Source organism: Panulirus ornatus, chromosome 32, assembly GCF_036320965.1.
Source record: "Panulirus ornatus isolate Po-2019 chromosome 32, ASM3632096v1, whole genome shotgun sequence".
NCBI classification, from domain to species: Eukaryota; Metazoa; Arthropoda; class Malacostraca; order Decapoda; family Palinuridae; genus Panulirus; species Panulirus ornatus.
This window is the reverse complement of record NC_092255.1, coordinates 2344088-2363128: the sequence shown is the minus strand read 5'-3', so window position 1 is coordinate 2363128 and position 19041 is coordinate 2344088. Positions and strand designations below refer to the sequence as shown.

Genomic DNA, 19041 nt, shown 5'->3' with positions numbered 1-19041 from the left:
GCGGCAGCTTTTAAAAAGTGGGGGCTTCATCACCCCCTGTGCCACCACCACTGCACTGGATAGGTTTAACTTAAATCTTCATAGTTTTGATATTTTCGATTTCCCTAATAAACTCCCAGAAGCTCTATACAAGTCTAAATACATCAGACTGGTTGCTATGAAGAATTTTCAACGATGATGGATTTATCTCCACCACATGGAATGAAATATTTGTCTAATAGCTACCTGCTGTGTACTGAGGAAATAAAAAATAATAGCATAAAGCCCATGAAACAAAAGCCAAAGGGAAGCAGTTGTAAGTAACCACAGTACCACCATAATGAAATAATATGGTAACCCCTTTCAAAGAATTATTTCCCATATTGCATGATACATAATAATTTAGGTTACGCAGATGCTCAGTGTTAAAAATGTTCTCCAACAGTAAAACAAAAATATTTACCAGAGCAATGCCACTTACCGTGAATGAAAGCCACACTGTCTGTCATAGTTCAGTACAAAAGGTTCTCTGATCCATCTTGCTCCAACTACAGGCTTTTGTTTTGCAGGCATCTTACTGAATGATTGTACAGAAGTATTCTGGACACTCAACATAGCATCTTTTAACACAGTAGTGAGGAAATTCCCCCAGTAGGCCCTTCCTTCTCCCCCAGTATTCAAGAGCAAACGGACATTTTTGCCACAGAAACTAGGTTCTCTGAGGCCCTTTTTGGTATAACAATTTGAATTGTAATGTTCCTTGTGAGCTTTCTATCCTCATGATAATCATAATTTATCTCCATGAAAGTAAATGGGCCCTCCTGAAAATTTGCCTCAGTATTGAAAATTCTTTAAAAGATGCCCACTCAGGCAGTATGTTAGGTAAGGAGAACAAGGAGCAAGCTCTCTGAAACACAATTAGAAATTAATGTTTGTCTTGAAGTATCACTTTTCATCTTAAATATTGTGCACTGTTGATGAGCAGGCAGATCCTGTGGTCAAACTTCCTGCTAATCCTGACATAAGTAAGATTACTAAAAACAATATCATCATATACTTTATCAAAAGGTTGAAAATTTAAGCATAGCTTAACCCTAAAAAAAAAAGCTGTTTCTTATTCAGCACAACATGTTGCTATAAGAAACAAGCAAATTCATATTTTCAGAAATGTACTGAATATTCTAATATGGAGTGATCTGTAGAACAATTTGGTGAGAGGATCAAGATTTTCCTATATGAATGAGGTATCTCATTAGATACTAGTGCTTGAAGGACAGTTTGTCAATGAAATTTTTGAAAGACTTGATAGTTACGCTGAATTTATCTTACATTAATGTTTTTCCATATGATGTCTGGTATTGTACTGAGAAATGAAAAAGCATATTCACAGATATTCTCTGACTGTGATCATAAAGTCTCTAAGAGAGTGATGTTATCAATAAAAACAGATCAGTCAAGGAAAAGATAAAAGATAAATAGACATGAATCAAATATCTGCATACTATCGTACAAAACTCATGAACACCTGTAAATACAAACACTGTCATCATATAAACTGCAGACCTTCTAAGAGCATTATGATAATAATGATAAATATTCTGGGAGAGTAAGGTATTATATTTGCATCTTAAAAAGTATAAACATACAATAGGTCTTGGGTACCATTGCACCCATGCATAACAACTAGACTACAGGTATTTATAATATATGTAACAATTTCACAGTTCACAAGTGCATTTCATAAAAATCTGATCTTAATCATACATTTGTAATTATAAAAAATGAATAGGATATCTTATTACTATAACATTCCATCAAAACATCCTTACTTACTTATCAGACAATATAATCACATTACATGTTGGCTGATGGCTTATTTCCTATAAATAAATCAATATTCATATCAGGTGATGCTACTACTATGCAAAAGCTTTTATAATTTGGAACATTTCAAAGCTTTCTGAACAAAGTGATATTTTTCTTATAATGACAGCATGCAGAGTTGCTTTATATATGTAGGAAATCAATAAGATGTTCATAGTTTCCACGAGTTCATATCCTTTACAAAGATAAGTTAATGACAGATGGAGTCGATTCTCTTTCATTAAATTTGAGATTCAAAAAAGTGACTAAATGGATAGTTAAAAAAGAGAGCAAGGGTGGCTGAAGATCTTCTGAGAGTGAAGTTTAAATCTGACTCTAGTGTAGATACAGACAAAAGAATAATAGAATTATCAGTCTGCCTATGAAAAATAAGTTGTCCAAGAGGAATGTACAAGAAATAAATTGTAGAGTGTTATCAGATCCACTTTAAAGATTCCTGGAATGAACAAGGAAGTTCAAAAAAAAGTGCTCTGATTATGTGGTCAAATTGGAATATAAACAGTATTAATTTCACAAAGAAAGTTAAACAGTTTCTCGAAGCAACAGGAAACTGAATACAGGTACATAGCTGACATACAATAAAAGAGAAGTATATGGGTAGAACTGCTGTGTTAAACATATCATGGATGGAAAAGAAAGTCAACATTCTTACTGAATGTTCCATGCATATATACTTTCTGCCTTTCACTTTTTTTATGAGTTATCTTTCTATATCTACTTTATGAGAACAACAGTGTGATCAACAGTACCAAAGCATTCTAGGGGAGATTCAATACAAAGAGGGTTAATCAATGAATAAAGAAATTTCAGATATTACTATTAATGGAATGGTCCATGCTAAGTACTCAGATAGTATGTACATGTGAAGGAAACTAGGGACATTTGGTGCAGGGTATCATCACAGACTGGGTAGAACATAATGATGGAGGACATATGTCCATAAACAAGGGGTCCTCAAGATAAGACACTTCTATTTGCAGCTTTCTGCTTTAACACATTTTAGAAATGGGATACAGTGCATCAATACAGTGCTTCAACTTGTGACAGATTGGAAAAAAGACAACACATAAAGACACATATTACAGTATCATCTACTGTGTATGTTTACGTTTTGCTATGGGTTCTTGATGGCTTGAATTCTATCATTCATTACATAGATGCTCAAACTCTAGTACCCATTTTTGGCATTCTTTTGTGAATACACAAAATATTATTTGCTCAAGTTAGGCAAGAATCTGCTAAAAGAACTGTGCAGGAAAAATTATGAAAAATACAATTTACCATATCATTCATTAGGTATAATTTACTTGCATCAATGGTGCTTAGCCTTCTAATGATCACTACTATTCATGTGCTACCTAGCTATGATGTTTACCAACCATTTCCCTTATCAACTTTGTGAGCATGTATATAATTATGAATTTATGAGTTAGTTCAGAAAATAAGAAAAGCATCTATTTTTAAATCATGCAACAATAAGTGCAAATTTTTGGCATTCTAATGTAGCATGTATGTCCATCCAATATAAATGAACACCTGTGATAAAGTTTGACCTAGCATATGTGTCCATCATGAAAGAAAGCATCAAATATCATATCAATTAAGTTTAAAGGGAAGAGCATGTGGTATGTCATTCTTCACCTAAGTGGTTTCATGTACTGTATATTCAATAATTAAGAGTCAAGTACAGGAAAATTTCAGTTCAGGGACATAACCCCCATATAAAATGGGTTTATGTGGTTTGACTTACAAAAATCTGACTTGCAACAGCTTGTCCAGGAACATTACCCTGTCAGAAGTTGAGGCCCCTCTGTACAAATATGGACAGGGACCGCGGTGTTCAAAATAGATTGTTCATCAGCCACCTTGTTGCATACTCGGGAAAAGATAGATTTGAATTAATGAGACATTACAAATGTTGAACACACAGAGCAACTGAAAACTATCAAATTTCACGAATTCTTACCATGAAAGTGAGTATTCCAAGTCAGTCTGTCATATGTCACAAACTGAGCTCCTAGTACTGTAAATATCGTGTTCCAACAACCTAGCTTGAGAAATTTGACAAGATTAGCTTGTTCTCACAATTTACAACAAACACAAGCATGTGTTTCCTATGTCTTTTAAATCCATTCCATTGACCATTCAATCCACGATTGTATAATTTTCTTTTACTTTTTCCACAGTATAAAGGCAAGCAAATAGTTATAACCATAGATAACAATAGCACATCCTTTGTTAGAAACAACTTAAATCACAAAATATTTCACACATGAGAGGATAGTGAATACAATATATTTACACTTAGCTTGTTACTGTACCAAATATAAAACTAAATGACACTGATAGTATTAATGAGGCAACATAGACCTAACTAAAGGGAGTGGTTCGGTGGATTCTGGATTAATGAGACACTGCTCTTCTTTAACAAACGGATTTTTTTTTAAGAATCCTCTGAAGTAATATTTAGAATTCCAGATTCTATAGTACATTCCAAATAATTCTTAATTTCGAACTTCTGTATTCAAAAGTACTGTTTCACTGTTTCACCACCTTAATTTTCCTACACAGGGCTATTAAAAAGATGACAAAAGAAGAAACTGACATTTTGATATGGACAGTTACCCTGTTTTTTAGCAACCAAAGCACAACCCAATCTATCCCATGTGACCTAATCTTTGCTAATTATCTTAGTTGCAGAACTTTATCGAATACCTTCTGAAAATCTAATCAGATGACATTAAGAGCTTTACTTTCATCATACACATTGAATATACCAGAAAAGATATTAAGCAGATTTGTCAGAGGTGAATGATCACTTCAAACCCATACAGAGAATCATTTACTGAAGTGATACTCAATATGATTTGCTATATTATCTTAAATGATGGCTTCTATGGGCTTACCAAATATGGACATTAAAGTAAGTGGTAGTAATTACTGGGCAAGAATTTATATTTTTTTATCATTGGTGTTAAGCTGGCAAACTTATTCCCTGGGTCTTTTCTTGTAACAAGTGACTTACTGAAAAGAGCAGTCAAAGGCTTAAATATTTTGTTTACCATCTATTAAATACAGATAAAACTGATATGAGTATGGACGATTTTGTTCACAAAGAAATGATAAATGAACCAGAAACAACTTCGTGTTAGATGGTCATATAAGGAATGATATTGTTGTATGTGTGATAGTGCATGTAGTGCGACTGAAAAGGCAGATCAGCGTATGTGGAAATGGTTCAAGGATGAGAAATGGATGAGTGAAGAACTGACTAAGAGGATATATGAGTCAGAGGTAGATGGAGCACAGGGAAATGGATGTCTAAGGAGATGGAATGATGGAATGAAGGTTTTGGGATTTTGGGGCCTAAATATTCAAAGATGTGAAAGGTATGCACTGGATAGTAAGATATGGACTGATGTGATATATGGGAGGTAATGTGCAGTCTGCAGCTAAACCACAGAGGATGAAGTGGTGAAGGTAAACCACTAAATGGTGCGTGGGGTTTGGCTATAAATGGTAGGCTCTGATTTTCGTGCACTGTAGAAAACAAATGGAGATTGGATGTATGCAAGTGAGGCCATTTAAGTCTTGAAAATAAATAGTATCTTAAGAGTGTAAACAACAAAGTCTAGAAGTACTGCAAGAATTTACAGAAATATATAGGGGTGTTGAATCAGGTTTGAAAAGATTTTACAAATGACTTTGTGAAGGTAGATGTGTGAATTTTGATGAAAGATCGGTATTTTAAGAAGATATCTGCTGCACCTATGTAAGACCTGGGTTATTAGTCAAAAAATTTCAAGCATGCTCGATCTAAAATTATTATAGCAGTTGTTTATGTGCTATGTGGTAATATGCAAGAGGACCTTTAGGGATATTTTTTGAGGGGAACTTTGAAAAACAGTTACAAAAGTAGACCCAACGAGAAGTTACTAATAATAGTAACACATAAACGGATGGGAGATGAAGTTGTGGAAGAAGTGATATGTAGCTATGGGGTCCCAAGCCAAAATGACAAAAGGGTATAGTATAAAATAATCTTACATCAACAAGGACGGGTGAGAGATGTATAAGATAAAGGAGCGACAGACAGCTATAGGGACTAAGATGAATATGAAACTGGTGAATGGATACAAGGAACATGAACATCAGCTGGTCTAATTGTTGCAAATACAGCCTTTTAACATACGGAGTTACACAAACACACATATTAAAAGTACAGAGATGACAGATTGGATGAGAGAATAACTAATAGGATTCTGCATGGGTCACACAGACGTGCTATAACAATGAACATACGAGATACAGCTTGACAACCAAAAATTGATGTAGAATTGTTTCATACTGTACTCTGAAAACAACTAAGAACTCATAGTACTGATTTTTAGATGATTATAATCAAAATACATGATTACACAACAGATACTTCATGATCATCTTATTTGGCCAGATATTCTAATATCCCAAAGTTCTTGATTTATGCATTCAGCAATGCTCAGCATGATTAGTTCTGATCTCATGTCTGATAGCTGGTTACCGGAAACACTGATCCAGGAAAGGCCAAGCTATATTTCGTAACCATGACTAGAGTGTACAGGGTAGATTCTGTACATCTGACCCTGTTTTAAATCAAGGAAGCAAGAAAAGCCACACTTCCGAGTTACTGAATTTCCCTCTGAATAGCTATCAATATAGTTATGGCTGAGAGTATACAAGAAATGAATAACAAATATAAGCATGCGTTTTCTAGATGTTCGTTAAAAAATTTATACATGAATATAGTATTCAGAAGGATTTCCTTAAACATGAAAGCAAAAATGACACATTATTTTGCTTTCCACACATATTAAAGTGGTAAAACAGCTTACAACAGTGATTGTCTTCCTCTGTTAAACAATCAAGTTAATTGGTTGAGAGACTTTGCTAATGACAGCCATGATAACATGAGATGATGGGAGAAGATAGACTGGACGCAGATAGAGGGTCATACCAACAGACACGTAAACAAACAGGTAAAATCATTTTCATCTTAAATCTGCACTGCAGTATGTATTACTCTTAGTACTTTTAAATACAGGCATTGGAGCAGCATCACTTCTTTTTAATCTATCATATTTTCAAGTTTCCATATATTACAGAAAATATCAAGTAACTATATAACTATCTCAACAAATAGGACATAAAAATACTAAACACACTTATATATAAAAAAATATAATTAATAATACACTGCAAATTATGTTAGAAACATTATATATTAAAATTAGTAAAGTACATCAATAACTATGTCTGAAACCTTCAGTATAATCCTCTACATATGGAAATTAGATAAATATAAGTAAATACAATCCTTCTGTTAATGCACTGGTGAATACCAAATACATATCTTCACAAACATCCATAGGAATAAAAAGTGTTATGGAATTACAAAAATATGCTTGAGTATCAAGCTGAGCATCAATATATTTTGAAGCCCATGGACATAAATTATGCATACTATCAATTAATAAATCATTATTTGGCATGGTAAAGTTTACAGGAGTGCTTAAAGAACAATTCAGATCTACACGATAAAAATGATATCTGGCTTACTAAGTATATGTGATCAGCAACACAGATAATCAATGAAAGAGCTACACAGAAAATATAAGAAAAACTTTTAAAATGTAATTAATACCAACAACTCTTTAAGATACAGTGCTCAGTTATGAGTGAACACTATCAATGGACCTGGCTATTATTTGGACATCACACTTTTAAGGATGCTGAGAAAGGTTTGCACAAATTATGGCAATGGAGATGGTGCATAGTATGACAGTAAAAAACATAATGGATAATCTACAGTCAAACCTCAGACTTTAGTCATCGCCATCAATCCAGCCGTTCAAACATTATCCACAGTTATAGTTAATGTTCTCCAAGAAAAAACTAATCATAACCCTTACACTTCATGCAGGATGATTTACAGTACAGGGCAACAGAAAATTCAGCACCATGAAAATTATACTGTTTTTACTCAAAGCCACTATCAGATTTTTGTAAATGCTCAAGAGGCATTGTTACAGCACCTTTAGTGACTGAGAAGCATGGGACCAACACAAGACTGAGCAATTTTGAGGGACAGTGTTGAATATGAAAATTTGTGGGAGACTATCAAGTGGGGCCTCAGTGTAAATTTGGTTAGACAACCTATGGGATAAGAGATTCCGTCTTTACCCAGGGAAATATCACAATAGCATTAGTATGGCAAGTGTTCTTCCTCTACTTACAATTATTTTGTTCCAACAAAAGTTATACCTCACCCCCACTTGGTAACCTGCTATGCATCCTCAAGTTCCATACTGTCTTTCAATGTTTGCAATTTTTTCTTTTTTTGATTTACCTATCATATCTTGCTGCCTTTTCCTTTTTTTCCTTACAAGTATACTTGCTAGGCCATCCTTTATTCTGTAAAAACACTTATATTTCTTACAGTACAAGCACCTGGTCATAGTATCACTAATGTGACAGCTAGACCAAAAAACAATTTTTCAGCAAATGCTTTGTGTCGTTACTCAATCCTCAACACTTCAAGGGTATGGACAAATGCTGTCTAAGTGTCAGGTTAAATGCTGGTAATACTGATTAGGTTCCTTACCCTATCAAACACTAAACTGTCTGAAAAAACTCTAAAATGTAAGAAGAGGTAAGGGTAAAGATTCAAGCCACCATTGCCAGCAATGGAACACACATGTGTATCTGAAAGAAAGAAAAGGGTCCAATTTGTTAAAGTGGCATTGCTCTTACAGTCATACACCTCACATTCTTTAAAGAAAAAAAGTAAGATTTTATGAAGTCATGGGTCAGAAACTGAATTTATCTACCCCTTAAGGCTAGTGGTAAATGCTTACCCTGTCAGCCTGACCCTCAATACGTCCTGATGTCTTAAAGAAATTTATACCTTAAAATCAGATGGTATTACCGTTTCACTCTGCACTCCAGAACTATCTAGCTACTGTTTCCTAATTCAAGTATTAGTAACATATATCTTGCAATATCTCTTCTAATTATCAAACATGCATGCAAATATTCATTAACATTTATCATATATTTCTGACAATATTTGAATTAATCGTCATATACATCATCAAAACTTGTTTTACATGCAAAACATATTTTTCTAATGACCATATTATCTGTAAAATATAATACACATCAGACATGTCTGCAATTTCATCACTTTAATAAACAGATTATATTTCAAAAAGACATTTCTCAACTTTTTAGTGATTACAACTGATGTGGTTGTGTTTGGCTTGAGAAGTATGTGCAGAATCAAAACAAGTGAATACGAACTATCACATTAACTCAACTACCATAAGATACTGCAGAGTTTTATCTTATTGTGATAGGTAATCTACTTAGAGAAATAGAGCCCTCCAAAAAAGGTTGTACTTTATATGCTTCATGTTGTACAAGTAGATTTTTATAGGGAGGAAAACTTATAAATGACTGTGCAATGATTAATGCTGATATTACTGGAAATGTTCATATACATAAGCCAAAAAATTGATATCAATGAGAAAGTGTGGCAGCACCCTAAAAACTTTCTATCCTTTCCCTAAATTTCCAAGTTTACAAAGCACTGTGACACTATGAATACTTACATAACCTTGGTTTAATTCTCTTGCAATATCTTATTTGTGTATGTGTCATGCTTTCAGCCTTGAAGTCAAGAATTTTATGAAATCTATAAATTCTTTCAGTGATATTTTCACTCAGTGCAACTGATTCATTTACCACAAGACTCCTGAGCTGTGGAAGGACCTCCGCTTATAGTTTTGTATACTGTACACCTGTGCTAATCTCTGTGCAAAAGAAAACATGGTTGGATTCAAGCACTAACTTTCTGTCTTGCTTTCTCACAAGTAAGTTTCTACATCATCAAAACCTTAAGATTTTGCTCTTTAGAGCTAATTTTTTACAATGTTCTACATTACAATTGTAATTCAAAGTTTTATAATCTGGTCAGATTTTACTACAGCCTTGAAAATTCTGTAGAGATTCATTTACTTTTACTTCCTTGTCTCTATAAAAATTCATTTCATGCCTTGCAGGCATAATTTCAGAAAAGTGTTTTATCGGTTTAAAATTGAAGTGCAATTCTGAAAAACAACACACCATATCACTTTAACTTAAATACAAAAAAGTGCAATATGAAAATGTTGCTCTTTAAGGTAAATTTTTTTCTTAATTTCAATCATTACTAACAGTACACTGGGACCATGTCCAATGCAGATTAGTTTAATTCTAACAAGAGTTTCATGTAAATCTATATACTTTTATGATTTTCCTCAGGAGTTGAGGTAAGTAATGCCCTAAACAATAGGGAGGTCACAAATCTAACATGGTTATATTTCTAAACCTCTGATTAAGTACACCTCTTCAACATCGAATAAAGCCCCAACACCATGAAAAAATTTTTCCTAACAATATATATATAAAAAAAAAAAATCCCAAATCAAGTCCTAATATACTGAGTGAACTGAAAACATGTTACTAAAATCATAACTGCAAATTCCAAGGACTGTTAAAAAAGTACACCATAAGTGTGCTTTGCACCTTTTGATGAGAAAGCTATTGTGAAAACTGTATTCTTTGCACATTTTCATAACTGAATCAAGGATGCAAGATTAAGTGCTGCTCATATTTTCCTCCCATGTGCCATCATTTCAAACACCTGTAAATGAATGTATGGTCCACACGACTAGGAGTTATGAGGTTATTACTATCATCATCATTAGGAAAATATGAATCCTCTGGAACAAAACGTTCTTTGATGAAAATTTACTACAATGATGCAACCACACAGAAAGTGACTTTTCACTCGCACTGTAACCACCACCAGCAGAGTCCAGTAATGCCAATTCAGAGTCGTCAAACATTCTGACAGCCATTTCACTCCTTTCTGTACTACAGTGTGAAGAAAAAGTGCTCTAATCATGCAAGTCCTAAGACAGACACTTCTACAGGAACTAAGATCAGTATAGAGGGGACTAAATAGATAATCAATTATCAGTATTTGTACATTTGTAATGTATGGGAAGAGAGTGTTACACTTGTGGGCCCCATATCATGAACTTCCTCCACTAATATACAACTTTTTGAACTTAGGCATGTTGTCTACATTCACTCCTTCATGGCTAAGTATCCCCAATGCATCTACTTCCTCTATATGGTGCTATAAAAGTACTTCTTTACATATTTTTTACAAATATCCAGCTTGATTTCATGTTACTGCCACTGGTTGTTCTATTCGTGCATCTTTAGAAGAACTGTTCATGATTTACGTTATTGAGTTGGTTTAAAAATTTGTTAGTTGTGATCAGGTCACCCTCAACTTTCTCTCTTCCATGATGGGCAAATCTAAAGCCTCTAGGTCTTCCCTAAACTCAACTCCTTTAGTTAAGACCTCTAGACTTTCCATGCAACTCAGCTTCCTTAATCAAAGTATCATCTTTGTTGATTTCCCAGTGGACCTTTTCTGTTAGTTCTCTGACCTTCTTAATATGCACTGACTAAACTTGGGAAGCATATTCAAGTTTTGGTCTAATGTTGGCTGTGTACAGCTTGCTATTTCCTTATGCACATATCTGAATGTATAACATAATATCTAATGTGGTAGGTAGTTGTTAGTAGGTAGTCACTTGGGAGGTACATTTCCAGTACTACCTGCCTGGGTATTGGAAAGGTTAGTGATGGCTGCATAGTCAACCAGTACTTTGACCCAGGTAGCCGTTTTTTCTTTCTACCTCACCCAACCGGGGACTGCTGGCATTCTGTCCACAAACCTACAATCTCTCCTTGTCACAGATAACACTTTGTAATGCTTAACTCACACAATTCATTCTTTGTAACCCTGGATTTTCCTGTGGTGGGTGTTAAGTGCTAGCCCTACCTTTTGGGAAAATGATGGAGCAATACATAGAAGTGGGAATTAGGAATGTCAGACTAGAACATTAGGTAGGAACGTTAAGTACAAGAAGTAGGCTGGAGCATTAATTGGGAGCATTAGGAGAAAGTAGCAGACTGGAACATTAGGTATACACATTAAGTATGAGTTGGTAGGAAGTGGCGTTTGAGATATACATAGATAGACAGATAGATATACTTGAATGTTATTCTAATATTAGCTACCAGACAGTTTGTATCCTTCTACTACATGTGGGATTCTGGCAACATATTAGGGATGCTATCAACTCCTAAGTCCCTCTCACTGAATCTCATCAACCATGCATCAGAAAAAAATGTTGCTTGTCAAGGTTCTCATGAGGGTTGATGCAATCCTTTTTGCTTTTCACTTTCCTTATGATCTTGACATCATCAGCAAACAGATTCAGATAGCACTCTAATTCTTTTGGCAAGACACTGACAAAGATCTAGAAAAGCAATGATCCTAGAACAAACCTTTGTTCTCTTCCAGTAAGATAACCTTTTATCCATGAAAGTAGTCTCCCTTTTATTCCTACCTGAAGATCCAGCTTTTTACTAGCCTCCCATATGGCAGAGTGCCAAATGCTTTGGTGGCCCAGTTACAGATGATCCATGCAGCCTTCTCTTTTGCTTAAAATAAGCTCACATTTGCATAGAAATCTAACAAGATTTGTAACATGACCCTCTTTTCCGGACACCATGATAGTCTCTCACTTTTCTCGTATCTTACAGACCACCCTCGCCAAGGGCACTAGCCTGTAGTTCAGTGGTTCAGCACCTTTTCCTGGTCTCCTTTCTTAAAGACATGTATGATGTTTTTCCTTGGCAGTTTACCTTTTTGCAAGGACATCTTGAAAATCATTTCAATCAGTATGTTAAATACATTTTCTACACAGCTTCAGCACACAAGGAGGAATTTCATCAGGACCACAAGCACTATAAGGGTCAACACCCATGAATATTCTATTCATGTCTTATCAAGATATTTCAGTGCTTTCCATTACCTTGTACCCATTCCATCCCAATAGAGTTAGGGATATAATGTCTTTCACAGGGAACACTTTTGAATCTGTCATTCAGTTCTTCATATATCCTTACATCTCTGTCATTAAAAAACACAAAAAACAAATAAAAGGTGGACTGAGAGGCAAAAAAGATGGTACCAAAATCAATAGAGCTGGGTTAGAGGGAAAAGCTAAAAGCCTTAAATTTGTCCATCATGGAAAAGAGAAAAGAGAGGGGTTATGTTTACACAACCTTTAAGTTTCTAAACCAGAGAGATGATAAATAATGAACAGTTCAATGAAAGAAGTAGGGAAAGAACAATCAGAGGCCATACCAAAACATCAAAAAATAAACTTGCTGTCAAGTACATAGGTTCAAATCCTGGTTGTGGCTGTCAGTCCACAGTTAACTCAGCTGTTTATCCACCCCAAGGGGTTGGTCAATAAAATGGGTACCTGGCTCAGGCAAGGGAGGGAGAGAACATTGTCTCGGAGAGCAAAAGTGGGTATCTTTGATGGAGCTGCAGCTCCAACAATGTTATATGGTTGTGAGGCATGGGCTGTAGATAGGGTTGTATGTGTGTATGTGTGTGTGTGTGTGTGTGTGTGTGTGTGTGTGTGTGTGTGTGTGTGTGTGTGTGTGTGTGCATGCGTGCGTGTGTTGGAAATGAAATGTTTGAGGACAGTATGTGGTGTGAGGTGGTTTGATTGAGTAGGTAATGAAGGGGTGGGGCAGATGTGTGGAAATAAAGAGTGTGTGGTTGAGAAAGCAGGAGAGGGTGTGTTGAAATGGTATGGGAATATGGAGGGGGTGAGTCGGGAGAGATTAACAAAGAAGACATACGTGCCAGAGGTGAAGGGAACAAGGAGAAGTGGGAGACCAATTTGGAGGTGGAAGGATGGAGTGGAAAAGATTTTGAGCAATTGGGGCCTGAACATACAGGAGGTCAAGACGCATGCAGGGAATGGAGTGAATTTGAATGATATGGTATACCAGGGTCAATGTGGACTGAACCAGGGTATGTGAAGTGTCTGGGGTGGTCCATGGAAGGGTCTGTGGGACCTTAGTGTGGATAGGGAGCTGTGGTTTTTGTGCATTACACACGACAGATAGAGACTGAGTGTGAACAAATGTGGCCTTTTTTGTCTGTTTTCCTGACACTTTCTTGCTGAAGCGGGAGGTAGTGACGCTATTTCCTGTGGGGAGAGGTAGCAACAGGAATGGGTGAAGGCAAGCAAGCAAGAATATGTTCATGTGTATATATGTATATGTCTGTGTATGTGTGTGTATATGTATGTATATGTTGATATGTATATGTATGTATATGCGTGTGTATGGTCATTTATGTATATATATATGTGTTTACGAGTGGTTGGGCCACTCTTCGTCTGTTTCCTTGCACTACCTCACTGATGCAGGAAACAGCGATTAAGTATATAAAAAGAATAAGAAAATTATTCTATTTATTATATCATACTTGATCGCTATTTCCTGCATCTGTGAGGTAGTGCCACGAAGCAGACAAAGAAAGACCCATCCACTCATATACACACATACCTACATACTCGCCCAAACATGACAAAAGCTAAGGAAGGAGTAGCACTACTCCTGAAGCAGGAGCTGTGGGAGTATGTGATAGAGTGTAAGAAAGTAAATTCTAGATTGATGTGGGTAAAACTGAAAGTGGATGGAAATAGATGGGTGATTATTTGTGCCTCTGCACCTGGTCATGAGAAGAAAGATCATGAGAGGCAAGTGTTTTGGGAGCAGCTGAGTGAGAGCATTAGCAGCCTTGATGCACAAGACCTGGTTATAGTGATGGGTGATTTAAATGTGAAGGTGAGTAATGTGGCATTAGCAAGGTAACATCAAGAACGGAGGACTGAGCCTTAGGGGGAATATCCTCACTTGGCCCTCTTTTCTGTTTCTTTTTTTGGGAAAATATGTATATAACATTAATGGGATGGCCTTGGCTAGGGCCCTAGTTGCCTGAGCCATCTGAGTTAACATAGGAAAAAAATAAAAGTACATTTACTGTAACAGTAATAAGAATAGTGGACGAATGGAATAAACTGAATGAGTAAACAGTAAAAGTGCACAGCAAACAGAAGTATAAAGTTGCAAGACAGCAGATGTGTTTAAAAAACTGGGTCCCACGAGTATAAAACTCCCTCTTTGTAAACTGCAAACAGGTAATTACACATACATACACTTCCACTAAGTTGCTTTCTGGTATGATTAAATGATTGTTTTCAGGTACCGCACCATTTCAGGTCTACAGTATGTGAGGTATAGAAACAATAAAACATTAAATAAGAAAACTGAGAATTAAATAAAATAAAAATGAAATGCAGGAGGGTGAAACATGCATGGGATAGAGCAAATTGGAACATGTTATACAGGGGTCAACATGCTGTCAATGGATTGGACCAGGGAATAAGAAGTGTCTGGGGTAAACCATGGAAAGGTCTGTGGTGCCAGGTTGTGGATAAGGAGCTGTAATTTTGGTGCAGTACACATGACAACTAAAGAATGTATGTGAGCAGATGTGGCCTTTCTTTATCTGTTCCTGGTGCTATCTCGCTAATGTGGGAAACTGCAATCAAGTATAGAAAAAATTAAATTCATGTCAAATGATAAAGATGGGTATGTCTGAAGATATGATAATCCCAAGGTTGTATAAATGTGTCTTTTACCTTGAATGAAAAATAATGAAAGAGTGAACAAGCTAGATACAAAATGCATTAGGACAATATGTGGTGTAAGGAGGGCAAATTGCTTAAAAAATTATAGTCAGAGTGAGGTGTGGTAGCAGATGCAATCTGATTGAGAAAGATGACCTGGATGTACTGAAAGGGTATGGATATATGGAGAGGATGAGTAAAGAAACACTGACAAAGAGGCCCTCCATGTCTGAAGCATACATAAAAGTATTCATTTCATGTGTATTCAACAAGAAGCCCAATGTCTGTATGTCCATAATGTGCAACATAACTAACTAATGATGAATTAGCATGTAATACCAGGACCCCTTCACCAGGTTCCTTCAACTTCAAGGAAACCCTGGAGAAGGGGATAGGATGGACTTCTTTGGAGTGAAAAATTCTTCAATGATATTGTACTCTGATTATACAACCTCGCCTAAGGTGACTTTTCACTCGCAGTACAACCACAAGCAGGTAAAGTCCACATCCACAATAAATATATGTAATAATAAATCAATATGTACAATAATATTTACAATACAGATATTGCAATACAAGAATTAAATAAACTGCCCACTTCCACAAGGATGGAGTTTATTCCTTTTTTCAAATGATCCATCACTGTCTTTCCCCTACACTAACTAGTGCTCTATCCTTTCCCTATACCAACAGCTTTGACAAGTTCTGTCTAACTGTACTGGTTAGTACTCAAAATTATATTTCCATGTTCTGTTGTTTTATTTAGTGTAATGTGTATAAGTTTTGTGAATGTATATGATAAAGGGTTGTGAACATTGGGTATAAGGGTATCTGAATTATAACCTCCTTTTACCTTTGATGCAGCTATGATGCAGCCTTATTGTCACACCTGTAATAGTGAACTAATACTACGTTATCCTGAAGTCTTACAGTCTTGCCTTTGATAGTAAACTAATGCTATGCTATGATGCAGTCTTACAGTTGTGCCTGTAATAGTAAACTAATACTATACTATGTTGCAGTCTTCCACTCTTGCCTATGATACCAAACTAATACTATACTACGCTGCAGTCTTATGGTCTTCCCAGTGATGAGAAACTAATTTCTTTTACTGTGTTGAAGCTTCAGTCTCTTTTATGTGATAATAAAAATTTTATGACTTTTCCACTAAATCAGTCTCAAATGTCTGATTGTACGTTACTAAATTGTTTAACTTTAAACAATTCACGCAAGTGATAGTTGAGTAATTCACGATTGGAAAGTTCACTATAGTTTGACTACAGACTCCTCAAATAGTAATTCTAGACACAACATTCTGGCCAGTGTTTGCAGCTGCATCTCTGGAATGTAAGGAGACAAGTGATACCATAGGTATGAGGTGATTACACAACCTGCCATGACCTAACACAGGTATGCCTCCTACCCTGATCTTATGCAGGTATGTCTTATCAAACATAGATATAGATGGGCAAAAGACTGGGTGTATGAGGAAATCTGACATAATAGTATGAAAAATCTAAACTTAACACTGATGCTCAAGAAAATGAAAGAACATTAGTAGCGTATTTTGTGTCTGGCAGTAAGGTTGTACATCACCTCTGGCATTCAGTTGGCCAGGAAAGAATTTTCTAAAAAGTTACATGTACTATATATACAATGTTTGCCATAAAAACGAATTCAACACTTTACGATGTTATAATCACTGATTAGAATGTCTAAACTGCAAAAAAACAGAAACAACATTCATCCATTGTTAATGTATGTATGTACAGTACATATCTATTTCACTCATTTTCAAGTACTTCATTTCAGATTTGTTAACTGTTATAATGCATGCTACTTTCCAGCTCCTGCATACAAAAAGATACAGATGAAGTTTCAAGATATGAAGTCCCTGAAAGTGCTAAAAGGTGATATGTCAACATTTATTCATTTACCTTTATTGCATTCATCCTTTCTTTTGTAACATTACATCTAAAACATTTTTTTTTTGAATCAGTTTGCTACAGTTTACTAGGCTTACCTTATCCATTTCGATTTTGGTAACATTAATTCAAGTCATACTGCTATACTGCATTCAATCATTCATCACTTGTTTTACACAGGAGCATGATGAACCACTATAACTGCTGGGTCAACTGCATCAAATTTTCTGTCTATCAATGCAGCTACGTAAAATTTTCCAAGTATTTGGCAATTAGATTGGCAAAGCACCAACAAAACTGTACCATTAACCAGTTCACTGTAAAGCCATCATTCTATTTCTAAACTGTACTCGATAACAATAAAGCTATAACTATCACAGAATTGCTAATCTGGCCACTGTATACCCGTGAAGAAGGCATGGTCCTTAATCTCCTGTGCCCCAGCAACTCCGCCTCCAAGACGCTCAGTTGGGTGAGCACACAACAGCTGTAAGTACAAGGAAATCTATATTCAACAGAAATATATCTAGACACCTGAAATAATTATCAGCCCCTCAAAAAATGTAAAAAATAATCATGCAAGACATCATCTTGTTTCTCTCTAAACTCCACTTCTTTACATGACACTACCAAGAACTTTTCAAGGATGGAAAACTTACAAATTCTTAAAGAAAGCATGATTTCAGTAAAATCAAAATACTCCAATACTTCTTCTCTTGTCTTTAGGGATCAACTCCTTTGATAAGGCACTCTAAAATATATCTCTACTCTCTTCATAATCATGTAAAGAAACACTCAAAAAGAAAAACAAGCTAAGATGAATGTTACACTTCAAAGTTCCACTTCTTGCTAAGACAATAGAAAGATTTTTTAAAGTTTTAAAACAAAACTGAGAAGTATGATAATGGCTCTGTCTACTTTCAGAACAAGTATATGGAATCAAAAGGAAAACTTTGATGCCTCTTTCTCGAAATGTCTCAGGTGGCATCATCACCTTGGATGAGAGCTGAGAAGGCAAGTAATGAAAACTAACATTATAACCCCTGACATTCTTTATTTCTTTTAAAAATACTGTTGCTTACATCTGACAGTATCAATAGATTTCTTCAAAACTTCACATGGCTGAAACTGTCACATCTACCAATAAAACTGGGGCTTCTTTGGGTTTTAAAAGTACTTCTCTATAAAGAAGCTAACATCTGTGTTCATCAGTATAACTTTTGCCAGTCTGTATATTCATGTACCACATATAAAAAAGCTAATCAGACACTGAGATAGAGTACAAATAGTAACACTACAAAATAGAAAATATCAATAGTCATCACATATTCAAAAAGCTTTTTATGAAGCTGAAGACTCTCATATTCAGCACAGATGGAGTGAGGTATGGTGGTTAGTGACAAGCCTGTTTATGAATGATACTTTGATAGTACAGATTTTGTAAAACTCTATAGAGACAGAAGAAAGTGTACTAAAGTGTGTTATGGATATGGGAAGAGAAAGACAGGGAGAAGTGTGAGAATCTGAGTATCTAGGAGCTATCCTGGGTAAGTATGGTAATATGGAAGGGGACATATGGGTGAGAGCAG

The 19041-nt window shown here is 35.5% G+C and overlaps 1 protein-coding gene across 1 annotated transcript in view; it reads right to left on the bottom strand.

The window, feature by feature from the left end:
* Positions 1–1575: 1575 nt before the first annotated feature.
* The window catches only part of LOC139758972 (ribosomal protein S6 kinase delta-1), a 51781-nt gene continuing 34315 nt past the window's right edge, over positions 1576–19041 (bottom strand). Inside the window, exon 12 of the mRNA XM_071680823.1 lies at positions 1576–17939. Within this exon, the coding sequence (XP_071536924.1) occupies positions 17838–17939 (102 nt within the window). The 3' untranslated portion in view covers positions 1576–17837. The remainder of the gene's footprint in view (positions 17940–19041) is intronic.